At 38.0% G+C, this 22,688-nt stretch overlaps 1 protein-coding gene across 1 annotated transcript in view; it reads right to left on the bottom strand.

Moving 5' to 3' along the window:
- The window catches only part of FBN2 (fibrillin 2), a 269,378-nt gene that overhangs the window by 107,534 nt on the left and 139,156 nt on the right, over positions 1-22,688 (bottom strand). The window contains exons 8-11 of the mRNA XM_037028439.1: positions 19,287-19,412; positions 7,408-7,560; positions 5,691-5,924; positions 4,618-4,755 (exon numbers count right to left, since the gene is read on the bottom strand). Coding sequence (XP_036884334.1) covers positions 4,618-4,755; positions 5,691-5,924; positions 7,408-7,560; positions 19,287-19,412 — 651 coding nt within the window. The remainder of the gene's footprint in view (positions 1-4,617; positions 4,756-5,690; positions 5,925-7,407; positions 7,561-19,286; positions 19,413-22,688) is intronic.

The raw sequence follows: 22,688 nt of genomic DNA, 5'->3' as shown, positions 1-22,688 counted from the left end.
TAGGGTGAAACAGAAAATGAAAATTAATTAAAACAAAGCCTATTTTTGTCTTGGCTGGGTTGCTCAGTTGGTTGGAAAGTCATCCAGATACACCAAGGTTGCAGGTTCAATCTCAGGTCAGGGCATGTGCAAGAATCAACCAATGAGTGCATAAGTAAGTGGAACTCAAATTGATGATTCTCTCTTCCCCCACCCTTTCTCTCTCTCTCTCTCAAATCAAAATTAAAAAATAATTTAAAAAAACAAACAAAGCTTATTATTTTCATTAGCCTCACATTTCTCTAGGGTCTTATAATTGGCGCAGGAATTTTTTTAACATGAAACAAGTTTTATGCAAATACTAGGTCTGATCCTAAATAAAAGAGAAATGTCACTGTCTTTCATTCCTCCTAAGGCTTGATTAAATGCAAACCCACTGCAGAATTCAGAAACTACACAACCAAATGGCAGTCTCAACAGTTCGAAGGTCAGCTCCCAGAGAAATCAGATGGACTGGTGTTAGAAAAAGTTTAATTTATCTTCTCTCAGGAATACCTACTAAATAATATTTTGGATGCTGGCAAATTAAAAACCTGGCTGGCTGGTAAGGGCATAATGACTTGCCATTTCAGATATGTGTACAAGCCATTAACATACACAATTTCAGCTAAATTGGAGAGCACAACAATACAATCAATTCACAGGTTTAACCTTTTAATAAACAGATTATTCTTTTCACAGATGTTCTTAAAACGGAAACAGTACTCTATCAAACTCACCAACCTCAATTATATAAACACTTAGATGGAATGCAATTAAGCTCCCTCTAGTAAAGGAGGGGGAAAATCTCATAGCAAATAAAATAAAAACAACAAAAAATAACAAGATTAAATATTTTTCATTTCATCGAAAGGCACCTTCAGCCTATTAACACTCTCTTACATTTAAACTTGCGGTTGATAACATCAACCCAAATTCTACTGAGCCAAAGGAATGAAGCAAAATGAGAAAAGAGAGTTTAGACCATTAGCAAGTATATGAAGTATAATTAAGAAACTTTCCATTTCAATGCCTCTGGTTGTATTTTGCTTGTTTTGTTGATTAGGTTCCCCTTTAGGTGAGAACAAACTGACAGTAACCAGAGGAGAGGTGGGAGGGGATAAAGGTGAGGGGGGGGGGAAGGGTTGTCAGGAACACATATAAAGGACACATGGACAAAGCCAAAGGGGGCAGGTAGGATGGAGGGCAGGAGGTGGGGTGGCTGGGGTGGGAGGGAATGGTGGGGGGGAAATGGAGACAACTGTAGTCGAACAACAATAAACATATAAATAAATAAATAAGATTAAAAAATTTAAAGAATAAGAAAAAAAGAAACTTTTCAATAGGAAATATCACCTTCAGTTTGCAATTTAAAGACTCCTTAAATTCTCTGTGTTTATGTAATATTGAATGCAACAATTAAAAATGTGTTGTCATGCATCTTTACAGAAGCCTCATTGAAAAGCTCTGTTCTAGTGAATTAATTACATGGGAACGTGCATCCAACCCCTCTTTCTTGGGGAAAGTTGCTGGGCGGCTGGGCTACTTTTCAGGATGGTTTCTCCCACTTGGAGAACTGTTCCCAAGGTCCCCAGTTGCTATGACAGCTGTGCCCATTGCTCTGCCTCCTCCATTCATTTCCAGAGCTAAAGGACCACTACTTTTTGGAAGGAGAACAATCACCAGAAAACTATTAGTGACTTTACAATTTATGACGTTAAAACCCTATTTATTTTCTAAGATACTGTAGGACCAATCATAAATGAGCACTGCCACATTCTGAACTGCACGCCTCAAGCCTCATACTTCGAAGTGCTCCCCTCTGTTCCCTTGTGTGGAAGACGGCGAACACTCACATATCACGGTCTGGGCACGTTCACTTCTTCCCATATTTTCACTGAGGACTGAGCATTTTAAAGCAAAATTCACAGGACTCTAAACTCCTAAAGTTATGAAGAAGTAATTTTAAACTCATAAAATAAACTCCTCAATGATTATCAAAATGGTTAAATTCTCAGGTACTACTGGGTAAGACATATTAACCCTTGAAAAAAGTCAGCAACTACTTTTAATTTGCAAGGGCTCTACAATTGCCTCTGGTGCAACGAAAACAAAAATTATTTCTTACTATTCCAAAATTGAATAATTTAGATGACGTTAAAAACCATTGCTAACAGCAGTTTGACTCACACGGACAGTAAAAGAGTCACAAAAATCCATTTTGGAGAACTCTCAGGAGAAAAAGAGAAAAATATGATGAGTAAATATAACTGTTTTCAGGTCTCAGGAATAACTAACTAAAATGAGCTCGATTCTACTTTCGTTGCCTTTGAGCCTTCAATATAGTTATTATTGCCTCTGAAGTTATCCGTGTCCTCAGTATCTCAGTGAAGTTCCCAAAGAGCAAGGGCAGTCTCTGGTTCCTCAAAAGGCAGGTGCATTGATGACAGTTATCACATTAACTTGGGCCTATCTTCTCTTTAACTTTTTCTGATATCCCAACTTGTTGATTATAAGCTCAAACTCACACTGGGTAGAAGTTGAGAGCAGAAAGAGTACAGGATGAAAAATATTAAAACTTACCTTCTGAAAATATGCCCCAATACTAATCTTTGTCCCTACTGATTACCACAGAAAGATAACTCTGCCTATAGGTTTTAGCTTTTCAGGGCTGGATGCTGGGATGGCACTGGAATGGAACTGTTTGCAGTCAAGTGTGGGTAGAACTCAGAAGTCTGAGACTTACACTAACACACTAGCTGTGCAGACATACAATCCAAACACTACATGAGACAGAGCCTGTAAGAAGGGTGGTAGCAACCCTTCTCACATGGGTCCCAGGAAAAGTAAGAACCTTAAGACACCCATATTGTGTGACTAGCTCATCTCTATGCATCTGGAGTTGTACTAACTAGGCATCACCTTTGGGAGAATCAAAAAAAGTCACTGAAATCACTTTTTGCAGAGTTTAATTCTCTAGAGAAACACTGTTAAGAAGGCTGGATTGGCAGCATGACTGCAGAAAGAACTGTTGATCCTTAAAGGCAGTTTATACCAAAGGTTCACAAACTCTCCCAGAGGGGAAGTGTTTTACCAGCTGGAATAAAGTGCACCCTGGTGCTTACATGAAATAAATGGAGATCTCTGGCTAATTTACAGAAAACACTTAACTTCTGGCCTACATTCAGCTTTGATTAGTGAATCATGCAGTGACACATGAATGACAAATATTAATAGCAAAACAAAAAAAGTCAATCAAATTTCAGTTTGACAGACTGAAACTATGTACATATGCCTCCTAAGAGGGAGTATTTTATATATTGTATACTTATAACCTTGTTTTCTGGTAGGGTAGGAAAAACATTTTCTAGTCATATAATAAGAATAAATATACCAGTATTTCATGGTGTTTCAAAGATAATCACCTGTTCTGTGACTTAACAAGCACCAAGCAGTATCAGCTAAGCCAGGGCTGCTGTGTGTGGCTGGTTATACACGGCACATTCAGGGTGTGACGGGCACCTGAGCCACTGCACACAGGGATCCTGAGATAAGTCGTGTTTAATCATTCTATCTTGTAGCTTTGTACATAATTTAGAATGATCATTTTTCCAAAACATCATACTTGACTCACATTTTCCTTCATAATCATAGTCCACTTAGGCCTTTTCAGTTTAACTTGGCAAAATTATAATCCTCACTCTCCATTCCTGGTCTCTCACCTACATTTTATAACAGAAGATCTGGACCTAAGTCTGATATTTAACGTTATGCTAATTATAAAACATGTGCATGGTCATCTGCTAACATGAAGAATAAATAAAATAACCTCAAAATGGCTCAATTCCCATATTCCTAACTCTGCTCTTGATAGATCCTCAAAACTGTGTTCATTATAAAACACAGATTTCTTTTCCCTCACTGTATCTGAGTTTCCTGCCACATTTAACACCTGACATTACTTTTCTCTTGAAAGTGCACCCATGCATAGCTCCAGTGACATAATACTTTCTGGATTATTTTTCTGTCCCTCCAACACCATTACTGTTTTGTTTATGGACTTCCGTGACTGTTGTACAGGATTCTAGCTGCAGTACTGTTACCTTTTCATTCTTCCTGTTGTTCAGTCTGCAAGACAATGTTCCCCCTCACGGTTCTAATGCTACTTCTGTAACTGATCTGTAACACCAGCCCTGAATACGCCCCTTAGCTTGCTTTCCATATCTATAATTAAATGTTCTAAACACCTCAAACCCTATGCGTCTAAAAAAAATCATCAACTATTTTTTGCCAATCTGTGCCTTCTTCTGCATGTTAATGACACCATGGTGCATCAGGGTTGTTCAGCTAAGAAGGAAAGAAAGCAAGGAGAGGCAGAGACATAAATCTCAACATTTAGGGCAGGGCATTCTTGAAGTGGCCTAGCTCAGCATTAGGTTAAGGGAGCATGGGGAAGTCATGTACGCAGCAGAGGCAGCTTGGAAATCAGCTCTACTTCAAAGAGCTTTCTTTTTCTATCATACTCAGTCCGACTTGCCCTTGCAGTGTAGAAGTAGAAGCTATCAGAAACAAAGAGGGATTAAAGACTCGTGAGCTTACCTATGCAGTCCCCATTTGCATCCTGCTTATAGCCCATGTTGCACTCACATCGGTAGCTAGAAACGGCAGGTATGCAGCGTCCGTTTAAACAGAGATTAGCATGGTGCTTACAGATATCCATCGTCTGGTTGAGAATAGCTATGGGGAATTAAAATACAAGTGATATTTCATCTCTATACCATGGATTGCACTTCTTAGAGTTTTTTTTTAAAAGGACAGCTAATAGTACATTAGTTAGATATATATAGCAAAAGTTCACATTGTTTTATGTTGTATTAAAACATTGATGTTGAGTACCCAAAAGATATTCCTGAGACACATGGTTGTAACCTGTATTTGTTAAGTTATGCATCTGGAGACTTTGTCCACAATAATAGCTTTAAAATTTCAGGAATGTTCTACTGTACATTTGAATGCTTGCCACTTCTTTTTCTGTAACTGTGCTGAATATTCAGATATAGTAAAGAGGCAATGTGCCAAAAAGAATAAACACCACACTGCAGGACACCATTAGATATTATTAGCAAGAGCCGTTCTTTTCAAAAGAGTGAACTTAAATGTCAAGTACGCCAATGCCAATTCTGGCCTGAAGCCCACAGTTCTCAATTTCTTAAGTTATTCAACAAAAAAGGGTGAGGAAAAGAAAGATATTTCATTGTAATATTTGGATAGGCACAGAGCAAGACTTATGCAGTTTATCTCAGTTGAGAAATGATTCTGGAAGTAAGTCAAGGGTTGTAAGAACAGGGCAGCTGCAAAGGGCCAAGTGAAACACAGGAACCAGAAACGCGCTCTCGTGTGGTGTCATCGGGACTGCAGCCTTGCCGTGCGCTCGTCTCCGTTTCCAAAGAAAGCCTGGGTCCCTCATTCTTTTCCCCAATTTAAAAAGTTAATGAAACAGAAAAATAATATTTTTCTTAAGAATTCTAGATGACCACATTGTATTTTAGACCCTGAAACAGATTTTTACATGTATATATATCCATACACACATCTCTTGGGGAAAATGTTAGAAATTGTAATATCATTTAAGGCAGAAAACTAAAGGGTTTACATAAAACATGAACACTCACTCAGTCCAGTGATGATGGGCCCCTGGCCCCCGGCCCCTACACCCGCTCCCCCAACACCAGGGGAAAAGCCATTGCCTCCAGGGATGGGGATGAAGCCTGTCCCTCCGGGGCCATAGCCGTTGCCATTGCCATTTGGGGCAAAGCCATTCCCCCCAGTGCCTCCGGGTCTGGAACCAGCACTTCCTGGGATCCCTCCTATTGGAAGCCCATCCATGCAAAGTCTGTGGTATTCCTCTAGAGAAAAAGAAAGGTCAGTTAAACACAAACCGATGTCTTTCTACACATAAGAAAAGCAATCTGTACACTGTAACGGTCATTTTAGCTCATGAATACTACATGATGTGAATAAGTAGGGTATTATTCTGGTAAATATTTTCAATGTAGCAGGAAAAGGTATAACTGTTTCAGAAAAATATCAAAACCTGCATGTCATATTTTAACTAAGTTGCGTAACCAAAGAATCATCCATAGAGCATTTTGATTATAAGTACTTCAGTGAAACTCATCAAGTTTCAGATTAGCTATGAATGCAAGAAATTTAACTGAATAGATGAAAATTAAAGCTTTAAGAGATTCATTCTATATATTCTACTTTGCTTGAAATGCCATCAGTATTGCACCTATACCTGTTTCCTCTCTCTTCTCTTCCCTTTAAGGGATTAACATGGCTTCAGAATAATAGCTTTTCCAATGTGGATTTTAACAGAAAATGGTACTTAATAAGCTGTTACATCTGCTCCTTATTTATCCCAGTATCAAAGTTGAGAGAAAAGAACCAAGGATAGTGATCGCCTTATTTCTTTAACTGTTCTCATAATTAGGAAACTACATCACAAAAAATAAAAATTACTTTACTCAATTGTTTCAGTATTAATATTACTAATATATATTACTAGTGAAAGTATGAGTTTCCAAAATTATGTACTACACATTAACTCTGGTTTTTAAAAAATTTTACAACTCGGGTTTGATATTTTATAGCTTAAAAGTTGTGCAAGAATATGCCTTATTTTTCTCCATAGCAGAACATATAGACACATATTTTTATAGGCACAGTTCAAAAAATTTAATTGTTTAAAAATGATACTTTAATGTGAAGACAATATAATAAAATATATCGCTATACCTTTATGTGATAAATGTTAACTGTACTTAACTATTCATATTACATTAACAAGAGAAGCCACTGCTCATTCATCCTAAACAATTTCCCGATTTGGCCTTGGCTACATGGCAGCTAATACAGAATGAATGAGAGGCGTCGTCCTGCTCCTGTAGTCTTCATTTTCAGGTCATTAAAAAAGGAAATGTCTTAAAAAATTGGGACGCTATAAGATAAGGGTACTTCCGAAATAGAATATAAATGAAAGTTGAACTTTGTTAGTCAAAGATATTCAAGATCTGGAATGAAAGACCTGGTTTCAAAACAGAATTGAAGTGCAGATGCCCAAAATAATGTCTCGAAATAGTTGCACAAAGACAAATGGTAATCAGCTTTCAGGAATTCTTCTGATATGAATAAATTAGGTATAACCAAAACTGGTCCCAAGTAAACAATGCCACCCTATCCCTCACAAAAACACCCAAGTCATGTTGAAGACAATAACAGGAATACAGGCATGATGTGACTTCAAAAACAAGAGAAGAGTATATTAGGACATTAGTACAAATTATCTTAACGCTGCCTGCCTGAGGAGACCAGCAGCCAGGAGCTCACCGGAGCCTCTGACGGGGCAGGCTTCAGGGATGGTTCCAAGGCCCCAGCAGCGGCCGGGCTCACAGCAGCATTGCATTTTTGTCATCCTGCCTGGAAGCTCTTGTGCACAGCGACCATTCACCAGGCCTGAGAAACACGTGCCTGTTCTTTGATCTGAACATGTGAAAATAAAATAGAAGATATGACAGAATTATCTCCCATTCTTACATCAGTCAGTTCATACAAAGGAAGTGAGTTATTTTATTTAATTTCTAGGGTATCTATTTGTTTTCTTAATTTCTATTACATTGATTCATTCCTTTACTTATTTACTGGCAAATAGATTCATTGAGCACCTATTCTATGCCACAATCCAGAGATACAAACATGAAAGATGTGAAGTAGGTACGAGCCCATAATGTAGGGAGAAGCCAATTCAAATAGATCCAGACCTTGAAAGAAAACAAAAACCCATCCCATCACAGATCATCCAATCCCCTGCTGACCTGTCAATGTGTGCTATTGTTTGCCACTGAGATTTTTGTGGATGTTTGTTACACAGCCATATCTGACCAATACAGGTCTATTTTAGAAAAGTTGATCAGAAGCATCTCTTTTTGACAGAGACATCTGAGGAAAGACTTGAATAACGTGAGATCATGAATCATGTAGTTACCTGAAGTAAGAGCTAGTCAAAGTGAAAGAAGAAAATGTGTTCCATATATGTGAAAAACAAGAGCTCAACGTGACTAGAGAAAAGCATGCAAAAGGGGGAGACCATGAGCTCAGGAAGATATCAAAGGCAAGATCACATAAAGCCCTGAAGACCATTAGGGAAGGACTTTGGATTTTACTTAGTGTTCTTTAAGAGTCATTGGATGGTTTAAACAAGAGGAAACACAATAGTTTATATTTTAAAAAAAATCTCTTTGGCCACTGACTGCCGTGAGCACAGGAAGACCTGTGAAGATGACACTGAAGACCTCCAGGTGAGAGATGATGGTGGCCTGGATGAGGGTGGTGGCAGTGAAGATGATGAGAAGGCAGGCATATTTTGAAAGCACAGTTAGTGGGAACTGGCGTGGGTGCGGAGAATGAGGGAAAGAGGACATTTCCTGAGTTTTTGACTTACACAGCTGGGGTGGGGATAACAAGGGAAGAAGTAGGATTAGAGGGCATAATACAAGGCTTGTCTTTAACGTGTTATATTTGGGATGTTAAATATGTGAGCTTGGAACCCAGAGGAATGGTCTGACTGAAGACACACACCTGTGAATTTATCAGTGTACATACATGGTATTGGAAGCCATGAGTCTGGACAGGACATTTTCAAGAACCAGGGGGTCACTGATTTTGTCAAATGGTGATGTTAAGTAAAGTAAGGTGCAAGTTCAGAGTAAGTGCTGGGTCTGACAGGACTGCTGTGATGAGTGTGTGTGGTCTTGAAGGACTGGGGAGAGGGAACTGACACGATCAAATGTGACTCTCATAAAGGTCACTGGCCACAGCGTGGAGAAGGATCAGAATGGCAGATAAAGGCTAGAAGATATCATCAAAAGACTACCTAAGAGTAAAAATGCACAGAAATAAAATATCAATATCATCGGTAAACTATGGGTTTATAACTGATGCTGCTTTTATTGGAAACAATGTAAAACTCGTGAGTCTCATTCACTATACATTGTTCAACTTTTACCAAGCTGCTTTCAAAGAACATACTGTCTATGACCACAAGAAGAAAGCTGCAGCATGACCATCAGGAGCTGACAGTAACAGTGCACTCAAAACTATAATCACAAATAATTCCATTAAGAGGTAGAGCCTAATTTTTTGCACTAGATATAGTTTAAAATAAATATATCATTTTCTCAAATGGTTCATAGGATACCCCAGGTTGTTTTGCTTCTAAGCTATTTTAAATAGATGAATTGCCTTATGATACTCCAATAAGAATCACAATATCTCTTTCACTTTCCCAAAGAAACCCAGTATGTATGTCCAAAGCAAAGTACAGATGATCTCCAACATTACGACGGTTTGACTTACGATTTTCCGACTTTACAAACGTGTGAAAGCAACATGTATGCAGTAGAAACTCTACTCTGAATTTTGATTTTGATCAAAATTCTAAGTAGAGTTTTGATTTTGATCTTTTCCCAGGCTACAGAAGTGCAGTGTGCTACACTCTGCTGATGCTGGGCGGTGGGAGTGAGCCACGGCTCCCGGTCAGCCACACAGTCACCATGGTCAACAATGAGCACTCTACAGTGTACTGTGTTGCCAGCATTTTAGGATATTGTGTTCTGAGCATGTTTAAGGCAGCCTAAGCAAAGCAATGATGTTATATTTGGTAGGTGAGGTGTATTAAATGTGTTTCTGACTTACAAAGGGCTTATTAAAAAGCAACTTCATCATAACTCAAGAGGCAGGTGTACAAATTGAATGCATGCATGTAGACACTGCAGACTCTTCATATACCTCACAGGTTGGGAATATTCACTACATGAACCCAAAGTGTCATATTCCTAGATTTACTCGATTGCTACATTCCTCCAGGACAGGATACAAATTAGAAAGTCCTAAACTTTTAATAATAATCACAGTTATGAAACAAAGTAGGCTGAATTGTACTTATTTCTTCAAGGTCTCTAAAAGGAAGAAGCAGCCTGGCTGGTATAGCTCACTGGATTGAGCACAGGCCTGCGAACCAGAAGGTCGCAGGTTTGATTCCCAGTCAGGGCACCTGCCTGGGGTGCAGGCCAGGTCCCCAGTGGGGGCCATGTGAGAGGCAACCACATATTGATGTTTCTCTCTCTCTTTCTCTCTCCCTTCCCCTCTCTAAAAATAAATAAAAACTAAAAAAATTTTAAATAAAAAGAGGAGGCAGTATGGTAAGTTTTGAAGAAAAAATAATGGCCTTGAATCAGTAGACCTAGGTTTATATCAAAATGCTAACTGATTTTGCAACTATATTTAGAGAATTTAATAAAACAATATATGCTCTGTTTCTAGCAGAATAGTGGATTAATCACTCTGAATGTCTCCCCCAATAGATATATCCCAGATAAAATACAAAAAACTATTTTAAAAAATACGTCACCTAATTGGTGCAAAAGAAAGGAAAAAAGTCTCAAAATGAAGTTGAAAACGGGAATTTTAGTAGGTAAGTGAACAGAAAGCTTTCAGCTTTACGGCTTGCTTCTGCAAAACTCTAGAGACTTTAAATTCCAGCTCTGATACTTTCACAGGACCCAAAGCACAAGAAATAAAGAGCCCGGATTCTCGCTTCCAATACAAATGTAATAGGGAACTGCCTCATAAAGCAGGGGCTCCAGAGAGCTATGCACTTAGTATAAGGTTAATAAAGAGAAGGGCAGCTAAGAGACTTGCCTGTCACTGCCTCAGTGCTGGGTGGAAGAGGAGAAAGATCTTTCCTAAGAATCTGTTACCACAAGCTTCTCCTCACACAGACAGCTTTGATGTCTCAATTCATATTAGATCTAAAAAACTTCAAAGGAGAAATATAATATAAACACGTCCTCAGGTAGAAGTGCGGCAAGCAATTGGCAAAAGCTAATACCACTGAAGACTTAATACTGACACCAGGTCTTAAAGAATTCCCATAAATAAAGTTCCAAGAAAAAGAAGTAGCCAACAGGGAAACAATAAGTATATAAATAACACATAAAGAAACAAGGCTCAATTAAAAAAAAAGCTAGCAGATTAAACTGCAAATTTCAGATACTGGAATGTTCACACCAATTCTGACTTATTAACTAATGATAATTTATCAAATGTTAATAACTAAATTATATTCATTTGCTTAAGGCAATTAAAATATAAAAATGTGAACAAAGGAAAAGAGCTTATAAATAAGGAAAGAAGAGACAAAAGAATTCCATGAAACTTCTATAAATGAAAATGATCATAACTGAAATAAAATGCTCCCTGAATATATTGCACAGTTTTGCACACAGATGAAAAGAAAATTACTGAGCTGAAAAATGTAGCTGAATAAATCAACTTCAGTGTAGTTCAGAGAGATAGAGAGAGAGAGAAAATGTTAAGAAGTTAAGAAATATGAACAAGAGTTTCAAAAGATAATATATATCTACTAGGAGTACTAGAAAGAGTTAATAAGCAGACTGGGGGAGAGGCAATGTTCAAGAGATACCCCTTTAGAACTTTCTAACAAAGTTACAACAATCTCAGATCTAGGAATTCCTATTTCAAGTCCTTTTTATTTTTCCAATCCAAAGTTGGAAAAACAAAAAGAAATCCACAGGCTCATATCACTGCAAGTGCAGAATGATACAGGAAAAGTGGAGACCTTAAAAATAGCTAGAAAGAAAAAAAACAGAGTACCTGCTCAAGAATGACATTTAAACAATCCCTGACTTCTTAATGTACCAATGGATGCTAGACACAGTATCTTCTGTACACTGAGATAAAAATAACTCTCCACCTAACAGTCTGTATCCCAAGAAGCCATCTTTCCAGAGGGAAAATCAAGGTTATTTCCATGAATACAAAAACAGAATTTTCCACCCAAAGTTTCTCTCTGAAGGAAATTTTTGAAGAGGTGCTTTAGGCAAAAGGAAAATGATTTCAAGTACAAGGTTTGGAATGCATAAAAGAATGAAGAGGAAAAAATATTGTTAGGTAATTGGCTAAAATCTAAACACAGACTAAAATATATCAAAGAGCAAAAATAATGATTAATTTGTTGCAAAGAGGGAGTGACAATGGCTAGAATTTTTAAATCTGGGGAGGAAAATCAAAGTATAACCATTCTAATATCTTTTATTATTTATATATGGGCAAAACAGATTAATTTTAGACTTGAAGTTACATATGCATACGAAAACAGGATAACCACAAAAACCACAGAAATAAAGCATGTAACTTCTAAATAATAAAAAGAATGAAATGTAAGGAAAGAGAGAACCCTGAGTAAATCTTTAAAAAAGGCAAGAAAAAGGAAAGGGTAACAAAAAAGCAAGATAAGTGGGATACACAAAGATGTTAATAAAAATAAAAACATCAGGACTTCTGGCCAAGATGGAGGCACAGGTAGATACACGTTGCCTCCTCGCACAACCAAAAGAAGGACAACGACAAATTTAAAAACAAAAAACAATCAGAACTGTCAGAAAAATCCAACTGTATGGAAGTCCAACAACCAAGGAGGAGTTAAAGAAGAAACATTATTTCAGACAGGAAGGAGGGCAAAGACAAGCAGCCGGGACAGGGAGGACACCACTGGAATGGTCCAGGTGGAGGCTGGAGGACCAGGTGGTTCCACATTTGCATGCAGATAAACAGGGAAGAAGAATGGGGAGTAAGACAGACCACACAACCCAGGGTTCCAGTGTGGGGAAATTAAGCCCCAAGACCTCTGGCGGTAAAAACCTGAGGGGGTTGCAGCAGCAGGAAAAACTCCCAGCCTCACAGGAGAGTTCATTGGAGAGACCCACAGGGTCCTAGAATGTACACAAAACCACCCACCCGGGAATTAGCACCAGAAGGGCCCAATTTGCTTGTAGGTAGTGGAAAAAGTTATTGAAAGCTGGCTGAGAGCCCAGCAAGCGTCATTATTCCTTTTTGGACCCCTTATCCACATATAGCACCACAATGCAGAGATGTGGGTTGCCCCACCCTGGTAAATACCTAAGGCTCCACTCCATACTATTTAACAGGTGGTCAAGAGAGAAAAAAATGGCCCAAATGAAAGAAGAGATTAAAACTCCAGAAAAAATACAAGTGATGAAGAGATAGCCAACCTATGAGATGCACATTTCAAAACACTGGCAATCAGGATGCTCACAGAACTGGTTGAGTATGGTCACAAAATAGAGGAAAAAATGAAGGCTATGCAAAGGGAAATAAAGAAAAATGTACAGGGAACCAACAGTGAATGAAAGGAAACCAAGACTCAAACCAACAATTTGGTGCAGAAGGAAGAAATAAACATTCAACCAGAACAGGATGAAGAAATAAGAATTTGAAAAATGAGGAGAGGCTTAGGAACCTCTGGGACAACTTTAAGCACTACAGCATCAGAATCATAGGGGTGCCAGAAGGAAAAGTGGAAGACCAAGAAAATGAAAAGTTATTTGAAAACATAATGAAGGAGAACTTCCCCAATCTGGCAAAGGAAACAGACTTTCAGGAAGACCAGGAAGCTCAGAGAGTCCCAAAGAAGTTGCAACCAAAGAAGAACACACCAAAGCACATCAAATTACACTACTCAAAATTAAAGATGAGGAGATAATCCTAAAAGCAGCAAGAGAAAAGGAGACAATTACCTACAAAGGAGTGTCCATAAGACTATCAGCTGATTTCTCAAAAGAGACCTTGCAGGCAAGAATGGGCTGGAAAGAAGTATTCAAAGTCATGAAAGGCAAGGACCTACATCCAAGATTGCTCTATCCAGCAAAGCTATCCTTTAGAATGGGAGATAAGATAAAGTTCTTCTCAGATAAGGTCAAGTTAAACGAGTGCATCACCATCAAGTCCTTATTATAGGAAATGTTAAAGGGATTTATCTAAGAAAAAGAAGATAAAAAATATGAACAGTAAAATGACAACAAACTCATAGCTATCAATAACTGAACCTACAAAAACAAAAAGAAACTAAGCAAACAACTGGAACAGGAACAGAATGACAGAACTGAAGATTACAGGGAGCACTCAGTGGGGAGGGGGCGGGGGGAGAATGAAGGAAAAGTTACAGGGAATAGGAAGCACAAACAGTAGGTACAAAATGGACAGGGGGAGGTTAAGAATATTATAGGAAATAGAGAAGCCGAAGAACTAGTATGTATGACTCATGGACATGAACTAAGTGGGAGGGAGGGACAGTGCAGAGCAGAGGGGAATAAAGGGGAGAAAATGGGACAACTGTAATAGCAAACTCAATAAAATATATTAAAAAATAAAAACATCAGTTACTATAATAAATATCAATGAATCTCAAAAGACAAAGATTTTTATACTGTGCAAAAACAATTTATATTTTGACTCTTCAAAGAGACACATTTAAAACATAAGGAAGCAAAAAAAAGTGAGAGGGAAAATATAAAACAAGCATATATTTAAATATTACACTTCCACTCATAAAATGTGATACAAAATAATGAGAAAAAATATACCCAGAGAAAATATATGGAAATTCACCAAAAAGAAAAGAAAAAAATGTTGAAGTCAATACATATTGAAAAAAGGTTCAATTCACCAAGAAAACACAGTATCTTTAAACATTCATTATCTTATAACATAGCACCAAAATATATAAAACAAAGCCCTGGCTGGTGTAGCTCAGTGGATTAAGCACCAGCCTGTGAACCAAAGGTTCCCTGGTTCGATTCCCAGTCAGGGCACATGCCTGGGTTGTGTGCCAGGTCCCCCATAGTGGGTGTATGAGAGGCAACCACACATTGATGTTTCTCTCTCTCTCTTTCCCCCCACCTTCCCCTCTCTCTAAAAATAAATAAATAAAATCTTTAAAATCTTTTAAAAAATCTTTAAAATCTTTAAAAAGAAAGCTAAAGAACCACCCAGGAGAACTGAGTATCTACCAGCACAGTGGGATATTTATACAACTCTTTCAGTTACTGATAGATACAACAGACAAAATTCAATACGTACAGAGAAAATTATAATAGTACAGTTAACAAGTTTAATCTAATGGATATATCTATGCAACAACCAGAGAAAACACATCTTTTCCCAAGCCAATCTGGGAGATTTGCAAACCAGAAAAACCCCTTGTACTTTAAACAGCTCAGGAGTCAAATACAACAGCACATTGGAAGTAAATGAGTATGTACTGAAATGAGTAGCTGCTCATCAGAAATCCAACAGGAATCTGCGGATACCACTCCTAAACTTTGGGAGTTTGCAATGATATTGTGAGGGGTCCACAGATCTTACACTGAACATCGCAATGCATGTGAGAGACACCTCACAATATCTACATGACCACCACTTACAGAGATTCCATTGTGACTAATAAAATACAAATTCATTATGTATTTTCTCTGAGATACTGAATTATCATCATTCATGGATCTGAAAACATTTCTGATGTCAAAGAGAGGCTTTTCAAAATTCAATAAATATAAACAACTACTGTTCCACAGTTTGGAAGCCTCTGGCTGGTCTGATAACATGTATTAAAGAAAACCATGTCTCTGATGAGAAAGTGGAGGGGCAGAGAAAGAGGGTTGGAAAGTAAATCAGAACTTTTTTCATAAATTCTGCAATTATTCTCTTCTAACATCAGAGGGCAAGCCATTTACCTCCAATCCTTTGAGTCAAAGACAGACCAGGATGAGATACAGAGCAGTATAGTGTGATGTCTCATAGTTAAGGTCTCCTAAAAAATGTATTTCAAAAGCAAGACAGCGGCTAGGAGTTAGGCTCTTTGTTTTGCATACCTAACACTGCATGGTCCTTATAAAGTACTATGTGTGTTGAAAATGTGTCATATGGAATAATATCTGAAATAAGAAAGGGACACCCCATAAAACTAACTAGAGTTTACCTATACATGCCATCTCTTTGCGTAGAGAATTATTAGGGGCAGAGGCAGATGGAGCATATTTATTACAGAGTCAGGACAAATCCTTCTAATGCTTGGTACATGTTTAACTGTAGGACGGATAGATATGTCACAGAAATGAAAACAAGTCTATTCCTCCAATAATCTCCTATCACCCTCACCACACTCCCAGAACAAGGTTTACATGAAGTCTCCTTTAAAGCCACACTGAAAAAGAGGAAGCAATCCATCTCCTCTGATTAAAATATAAATCTATCTTGAAGTAAAATAATGGTACTATTATCAGGGTTTGTTTCATGGCCTGACATTCAGTCTAAACTTGATTTAAGAGAACTAACGGTTAATTATACAATGTGATGAAAACTTGGTCAAAGTTGGGGGTTGTACCTCGAAATAAATGTCTCCTGTTGAGTGAGCTTTGCTCATTAAAAATAAAGGGTTCAGCCAGAAAACAGCAAGGAGGTTAGCTCAGGTCAGAATACTAGCGGTGATAACAGCTGTTCAGTAAATGGTAACCACTGTCTCCGGTTTCAGCCCCTGATCCTGAAGGGTTGCCATGCCCACCCCCCCTCCTGGGGCCTCTTGATTGTCTGGAGCCAATAAGGGTTCCCCTTGACTGATTCTGAAGATTCCTGCTATTCCTAAAATACCTTCATGTTGCTTCCATTATACTAGACTAACTAGAATCTGGGACAATGGCTCTTAGGGTTACTTCCTCCTTCAAAATAGTAAGGTGTTTCTTCCTCACTGTCTAATCTTCTCTCTCTGGGACATTTTTTCTTCATTAAAACTACTATCCTCTTCCCACAGTCACCTTTTATATGATTCTACAGTTAAAACTAATGCAGTGTTTGGTATTTTGTTTCATCCCCACCTTCCCTTTCCCTTTAGTTAAATATTTTTAGGAGTTTTGGGTTATCTTTCAAGTGTTTCGCTGTAAATGGGCACATGCATATGCAATCAGCACTCTTTATTCACATAACATGTTGTGTGGTAGCAACACATCACTATAACAAGATGCTCCTCACTTTTTTAAACCATTTTTTCTTCTATTTTTTGCCTCTGTCCTGCTCAGAAATCTTGCTGGGCTCTCACTGCCCTCAGGATCAACTGACAGTCCTCAGCAAGGCCTTTTGGTTGCAAAACCAATAGGATAGAAATATCCATGACAGATATAATTCATCTAAATTTAATCTAAGAAAATGTAGGCTCAGATTTTAAAAATCAAAGCCAACGATCTCTTACATATTAAAATGTTAGGTTTATTTTTTCTCAGATATGGAAAACCCAAACTTACTCCAAATACGGCATAGTTATTCAAAAAATTTTAAACTGCTTCCTTAATCTTAACATTGGTTTCATACTTGCAGAGCATTCTTCTCCTTTCCTCAGGGGTCTTCCTCTGTTCCTGGATCAGGACGCTGACACTGAAATGAACTGGGGCTCGTGCTCAGCACAGGGCTCACTGTGCCTCACTCTCAGGAGCTCATGCAGGTTCTGGGCCTCCAGGACCACAACTCAAAGCCATCACCCCATGCCCAGCAGGGCACCAAACAGTGCAAAGCAATTATCAACCAATGCAACGTTCTTACACTGGATATTACCTCATTCATTAATTTGTCGGTTAGCCTATTCATTCAGAAAAGACTTACTAAGCCCCTATTTGTATGCAAGGTACTACATAGACATAAAGCTGCCTAAGGCAGGACCTAAGGGAGCTCACAGTCTGGCCCATGAGTAAACGCACTGGAGACCTTGATATGTAGGCACAGGGTCCCTGCCACCTTGTGTGGTTGGGAACGCAGTGTAGTGTCACAGCAACACACATGTGGCAGTCAGAGAGACCTGAATTCAAAGCCTACCTGCATTTATTGGTCTTGTAATAAAAGTCACCTTATCTCTTTAAACCTTAGTTCCTACATTTATAAATCTGAAAAATTATACCTACCACACAGGGCTATTGTAAGAATTACAAAGCATAATATATGGGGTCCAGTGTAGGCATGCCCTTCTCCTACTCCTCCTAATAGTAATAGTACTAGTAATAATAAATATTTTACTAAAAATTTACTAGTAGAAACTGAAATATAGGCAGGTCAGTAGCTTACCCAAGGCCCCAAAGCTATGACATAATGAGGTAATGTAGATATGCAATTTCTTATATGTGATACATGTTTCGTAAGTGGTAGTGGTTATTTTTACTATCACCACCACTGTTTCTTCCATTACTGGTAGTGCCGCCTTCTGCCACTTATGATGACAATACAGTATTCTAACGCAGCATCTATCTCTCTTGCGTTTACTATTGGATAGCAAGAACTGGCACATCAATGCATTTTACCACTGGCGACCACTGGCCACAGCCCTTGTGTTGGTGGGAGAGGACTGCTAGCTTACATCCCTGACTCCCGTATTTCTCTGTCCAGTTCACTTGGACCCTGTCAATTAGTTGTACACATATCCTCCTGGTGGGGCTAGGAGACTATCCCAGTGACCATCCGCTAGTAAACCTGGATGCTGACTTAATTTTGCTAATTAGTGAATCACACGAATCATTTTTTAAGATTATATATATATTTTAGAAAATAGAGGAAGAGAAACATCAATGGTGGTTGCGTCTCGAACTCCCGCAACCAGGGGTCTGGCCCACAATCCAGGCATGTACCTTGACTAGGAATCAAACCAGTGACCCTTTGATTTACAGGCCAGCACTCAATCCACTGAGCCACACCAGCCAGGGCTGTATCACATGAATCTTTAATGCCCCTAAAGTCTAAGACTTACTCAATAATGGTTGACCTGCACATGACCAAAGCACTGTTCCATCTTTCTGAACAAAAAAGAAGATACAAATATACTTGGTTTTAATTTGAATATGCTTAAAGTTAGTTAAAGGTATCAATTTCTTTTTCATAATAACTACTTTCACCAGAATAAACAAGGTCTAAGTAAAGAAGAAATTGACTACATTCATGATTCATAGCAACAGAAAGAACTTTTAATTACCGCATTCTGCCTCAAAAGCAGATTTTAAAAAATCTTCCTCATGCCTTTGTGCTCTAAAGCTGGTCAAGAGCAATATCTTGAGGAAGTTTTTGCTCATTTCCAAAATGACTCTGACAACATAAAATAAACCCAGATGGCTTCTGAAACTGAAGTCTTTGCAAAGAGCACCTGGTCTATCAAGCTCTCAATAGTGGTAGCATTTATTTTGAACAACTCTTTCAGCCATTTCCCCAGTGGTTTTATAATCGTTGCCATCTTCATACCTGTTTGGGCTTTTCTCTCATTATAAAGAAGCAGTGTACTATGCCTTCAAAACCACAATCCTTACCGATGCACCGAGAGCCGTCTGTTGAGGTTACGTATCCACGTGGACAAACGCAAAAATAGCTTCCCACGGTGTTGGAGCACTCGCCACTTTCACATATCCCAGGGATGACGCTGCACTCATCAATGTCTAATCAAGGAAAGGAGGAGAACACGATTGAGAAAGGCCTTTATTAAATACCTTGGAAAGGGGATTTAAAAAAAAAGTATGAGAGCACTCAGGGTTGATGAGGCCAGATCATATAACCCTAACGATACTCTTGTTTCAGGCCCTAAAGAATGTCTCACGCGTATCTATGGGAACCGAGATGCAAGTCAACTCCCATGGCAGTAAAATAAGGCCAACCAAAGCAAAACTCTATACCCTTTTTTCCCCCCAAATGCAATTTAAATTGGAAATAAGTAAAAATGTCAATGTTTTAGTTTCCATTCTACATCAATTAGGAAATATCCTGCTATAGCGTTTAAAAGAAACACATACAGGGATTAGATTTTAAAATATGGAGTAGCTACATTGACAAATTTATAACTAATTTTCACACTAATTATCTGAATCAGTGAAAGGTGGCAATCGTTTTTATTTTTCTATTCAGCTTCAAGAAATGTTTTTTGTACTTACATCTGAATATGGGCATGTGTGACATTCCGGTAATTAACTTCAAGTCTAAAATAATATAGAAACATTGCAAAGGGCAAACTCTAGAGGCTTTGGGAGGTGTCCAGTTTTCCTATTGTTCCTCTCTACTAACTCATTCAGCTCACTCAATTCTGGGACTAGTCTATTCCCTTTCACATTAATGAAAGGTCCGCTTTCTTTTAAACTTTCACTAAAGCAGGAAACCTGGCCATTTATATAAGCTTTAATGTACTTTTCTTCTAGTTCAATAAGCAAAGAGGGGTGGGAAGTCAAACAAAGCTACAATCAGGTACACTGGGAGCTAATTGCTAATACATTTTAAAGGAAATGAGGCATTGTAAGGAAAATGCAGCCATGCATGCTGGGAGTTGGCTGTCCTTTTTAAGGAGTAGAGCTCACAAAGACCAGCGAATACAGGGACCAGTTATAAAAGCCACAAGCAGATAATTACTAAAATATGAATCTGAGCACTTAGTTTCTTTTGAGATTTTTAGTTATATTTAATTTTTAGAAATGTATCAATAAAACCACAGGAAAATGATACTGTTATTGTAAATACAAGAAAAACTTTAACCCTCACCATTAAAAAAATAGCTGGAAATGCCTTTCTTGAATTCCTCTATTAGTTTATTCATTCTTTTCTTTCCCATTTATTCTGAGAAGTCACTTTTGCCTACAAGCTGTATCATGAAATAACTATATGCATGTGCATCTTCTTGGAATATGTATATAAACAAGTTAACAGATTTGGACATTCTCTAAAATAACATCTTCATTTGAGGCTTAAGTTAGCCATGGTGGCACAGTTGCACGAATCAAAATCTACCAATTCCCCACGAGAGATCAGAATTGCAACGTGAATTGACTCCATGAGCAGCCAATATATAATGTGATGAGTTACCATCAGGCTTAATTCAACCAAATGAAACCATGTGTGCAAAATTAAGATCACATCCTAATAAAACTGAACTAATTCCCAAAGTAAAAGACACTACAACAGTTGTACTTGGATCATCAGATAAACTCATCTGGACAAGGAAAAGGGGAAGAGAGACAAGCACAAAGTACAGCAGCAAGAAGCACAAATGTGAAGAACCAAGAAACTCGCCTTCGGATCCCCTTCCATCTAATGTTGTACCAACAATCAGGGCACTTATGGGGCCCAGGATTAATTCAAATTCTTAAAAATTAGGAACTTAAGTCTTTCATTTAAGCATTAATTCTTATTTCCAGGCATTTCCTTTCATAATAAAGAACTTCTTTGTGTTCTAACTTCCAAATACCCTTCCTGACAATAAAAAAAAGTACAAAATAGAAAGATGTTTGACATTTTCTTTTCTAAGGAAAAAAAATCTGGAACATAGAACACATGGAATGATGTTAAATTTGTGGTTTTTGTATTAAATATTTTATTGTACAAAAACTCCATGTTTCACAATTCTCCTTAGAATTAAACAGAAATTTTAAAAGGTTGGGTTCAAAATAATTACATGTAAAAGGCTGTCAGTAAAGTATTTAAGAATTCTATGTGAAAAATAAGAATGTTTTTCATTTATTTTTGGGCTATACTCCCTCCCCCATATTTTAAAAATTAAAACATTTGGTATTTTTTCTTTTTTGACTTCATTTATATGTAGTCATGCCCAAATTTATTCATCATTTTAAACTTAAATTTAGCATTAACATTTATGTTAAGAAGAATGTATGCATTTAGTTCTTTTGTAGTGTTATTTCTTCAAGAGCAAATGTCATAATCAGATTTGGAAGTATTACCTTCTCCAAAAAAAAAGTGTATATTGCCTAGATGTATGTAAGTGTGCCTAGATCTGCTCATGGGAAAAGGCATTCTTAACAATGGGAATTGTTTTCATTCATGCTCTGCATATCTATTGTGCCTCCACCTACATTTCCTTGAACTTTTTAAAAAGTTTATTTATCAGTTTGGAGGCTTTGGTCTGCAAATACCAGACAAACTAATTCAAACTGACACAAACCAGAAATTTAATAGCTTGCATATGTGGAAGTTCAGTGGGGGCATGGACTTCAGGGTCAGTTTAAGCCAATGGCTCTTGCTCAGTTTCTGTGAGATGTGCTTGACTGCACTCTCCTCTGTGCTTTGGCCTCATACCTGATAGGAGCAAAATGGCTGTAGCAGTCGTAGGCTAGACCTCTGACTGGGAGAGCCAGCAGAGGCGAGGGTGTCTGTCCTGTGGTTCTCACTGTTTGGACAGAAAAAGGTTCTCCAAGGAGAACCAAGCAAATCTTCCCTTGTGTTCTAATCTCCTCAATTCAGTCACATGCCTATTTCACAGGCATAGAACAAACACTTCAAAAATGTATATGGAACCATAAAAGACCCCGAATACTAGCTGCAATTTTGAGAAAGAACAAAGTAGGAGGGATCACAATACCTGATATCAAACTGTATTACAAGGCCACTGTAATCAAAACAGCCTGGTACTGGCACAAAAACAGGCACATAGACCAATGGAATAGAACAGAGAGCCCGGAAATAAACCCAAATCTCTATAGTCAATTAATATTCGACAAAGGGGGCAATAACATAAAATGGAGTAAAGACAGCCTTTTCAACAAATGGTGTTGGGAGAACTGGACAGCTACATGCAAAAAAATGAAACTTGAGCACCAACTTACACCATACACCAAAATAAATTCAAGGTGGATAAAAGACTTAAATATAAGCCGGGAAACCATTAAAGCCCTAGAGGAGAGCATTGGCAAGAAAATTTCAGATATTCCACGCAGCAA

Source organism: Sturnira hondurensis, unplaced genomic scaffold (genome assembly GCF_014824575.4).
Source record: "Sturnira hondurensis isolate 20B ecotype Veracruz unplaced genomic scaffold, ASM1482457v3 Scaffold0001509, whole genome shotgun sequence".
Classification (NCBI taxonomy): domain Eukaryota; kingdom Metazoa; phylum Chordata; class Mammalia; order Chiroptera; family Phyllostomidae; genus Sturnira; species Sturnira hondurensis.
Note: the sequence above shows the minus strand (reverse complement) of the source record. Positions and strands in the feature narration are given on the sequence as shown.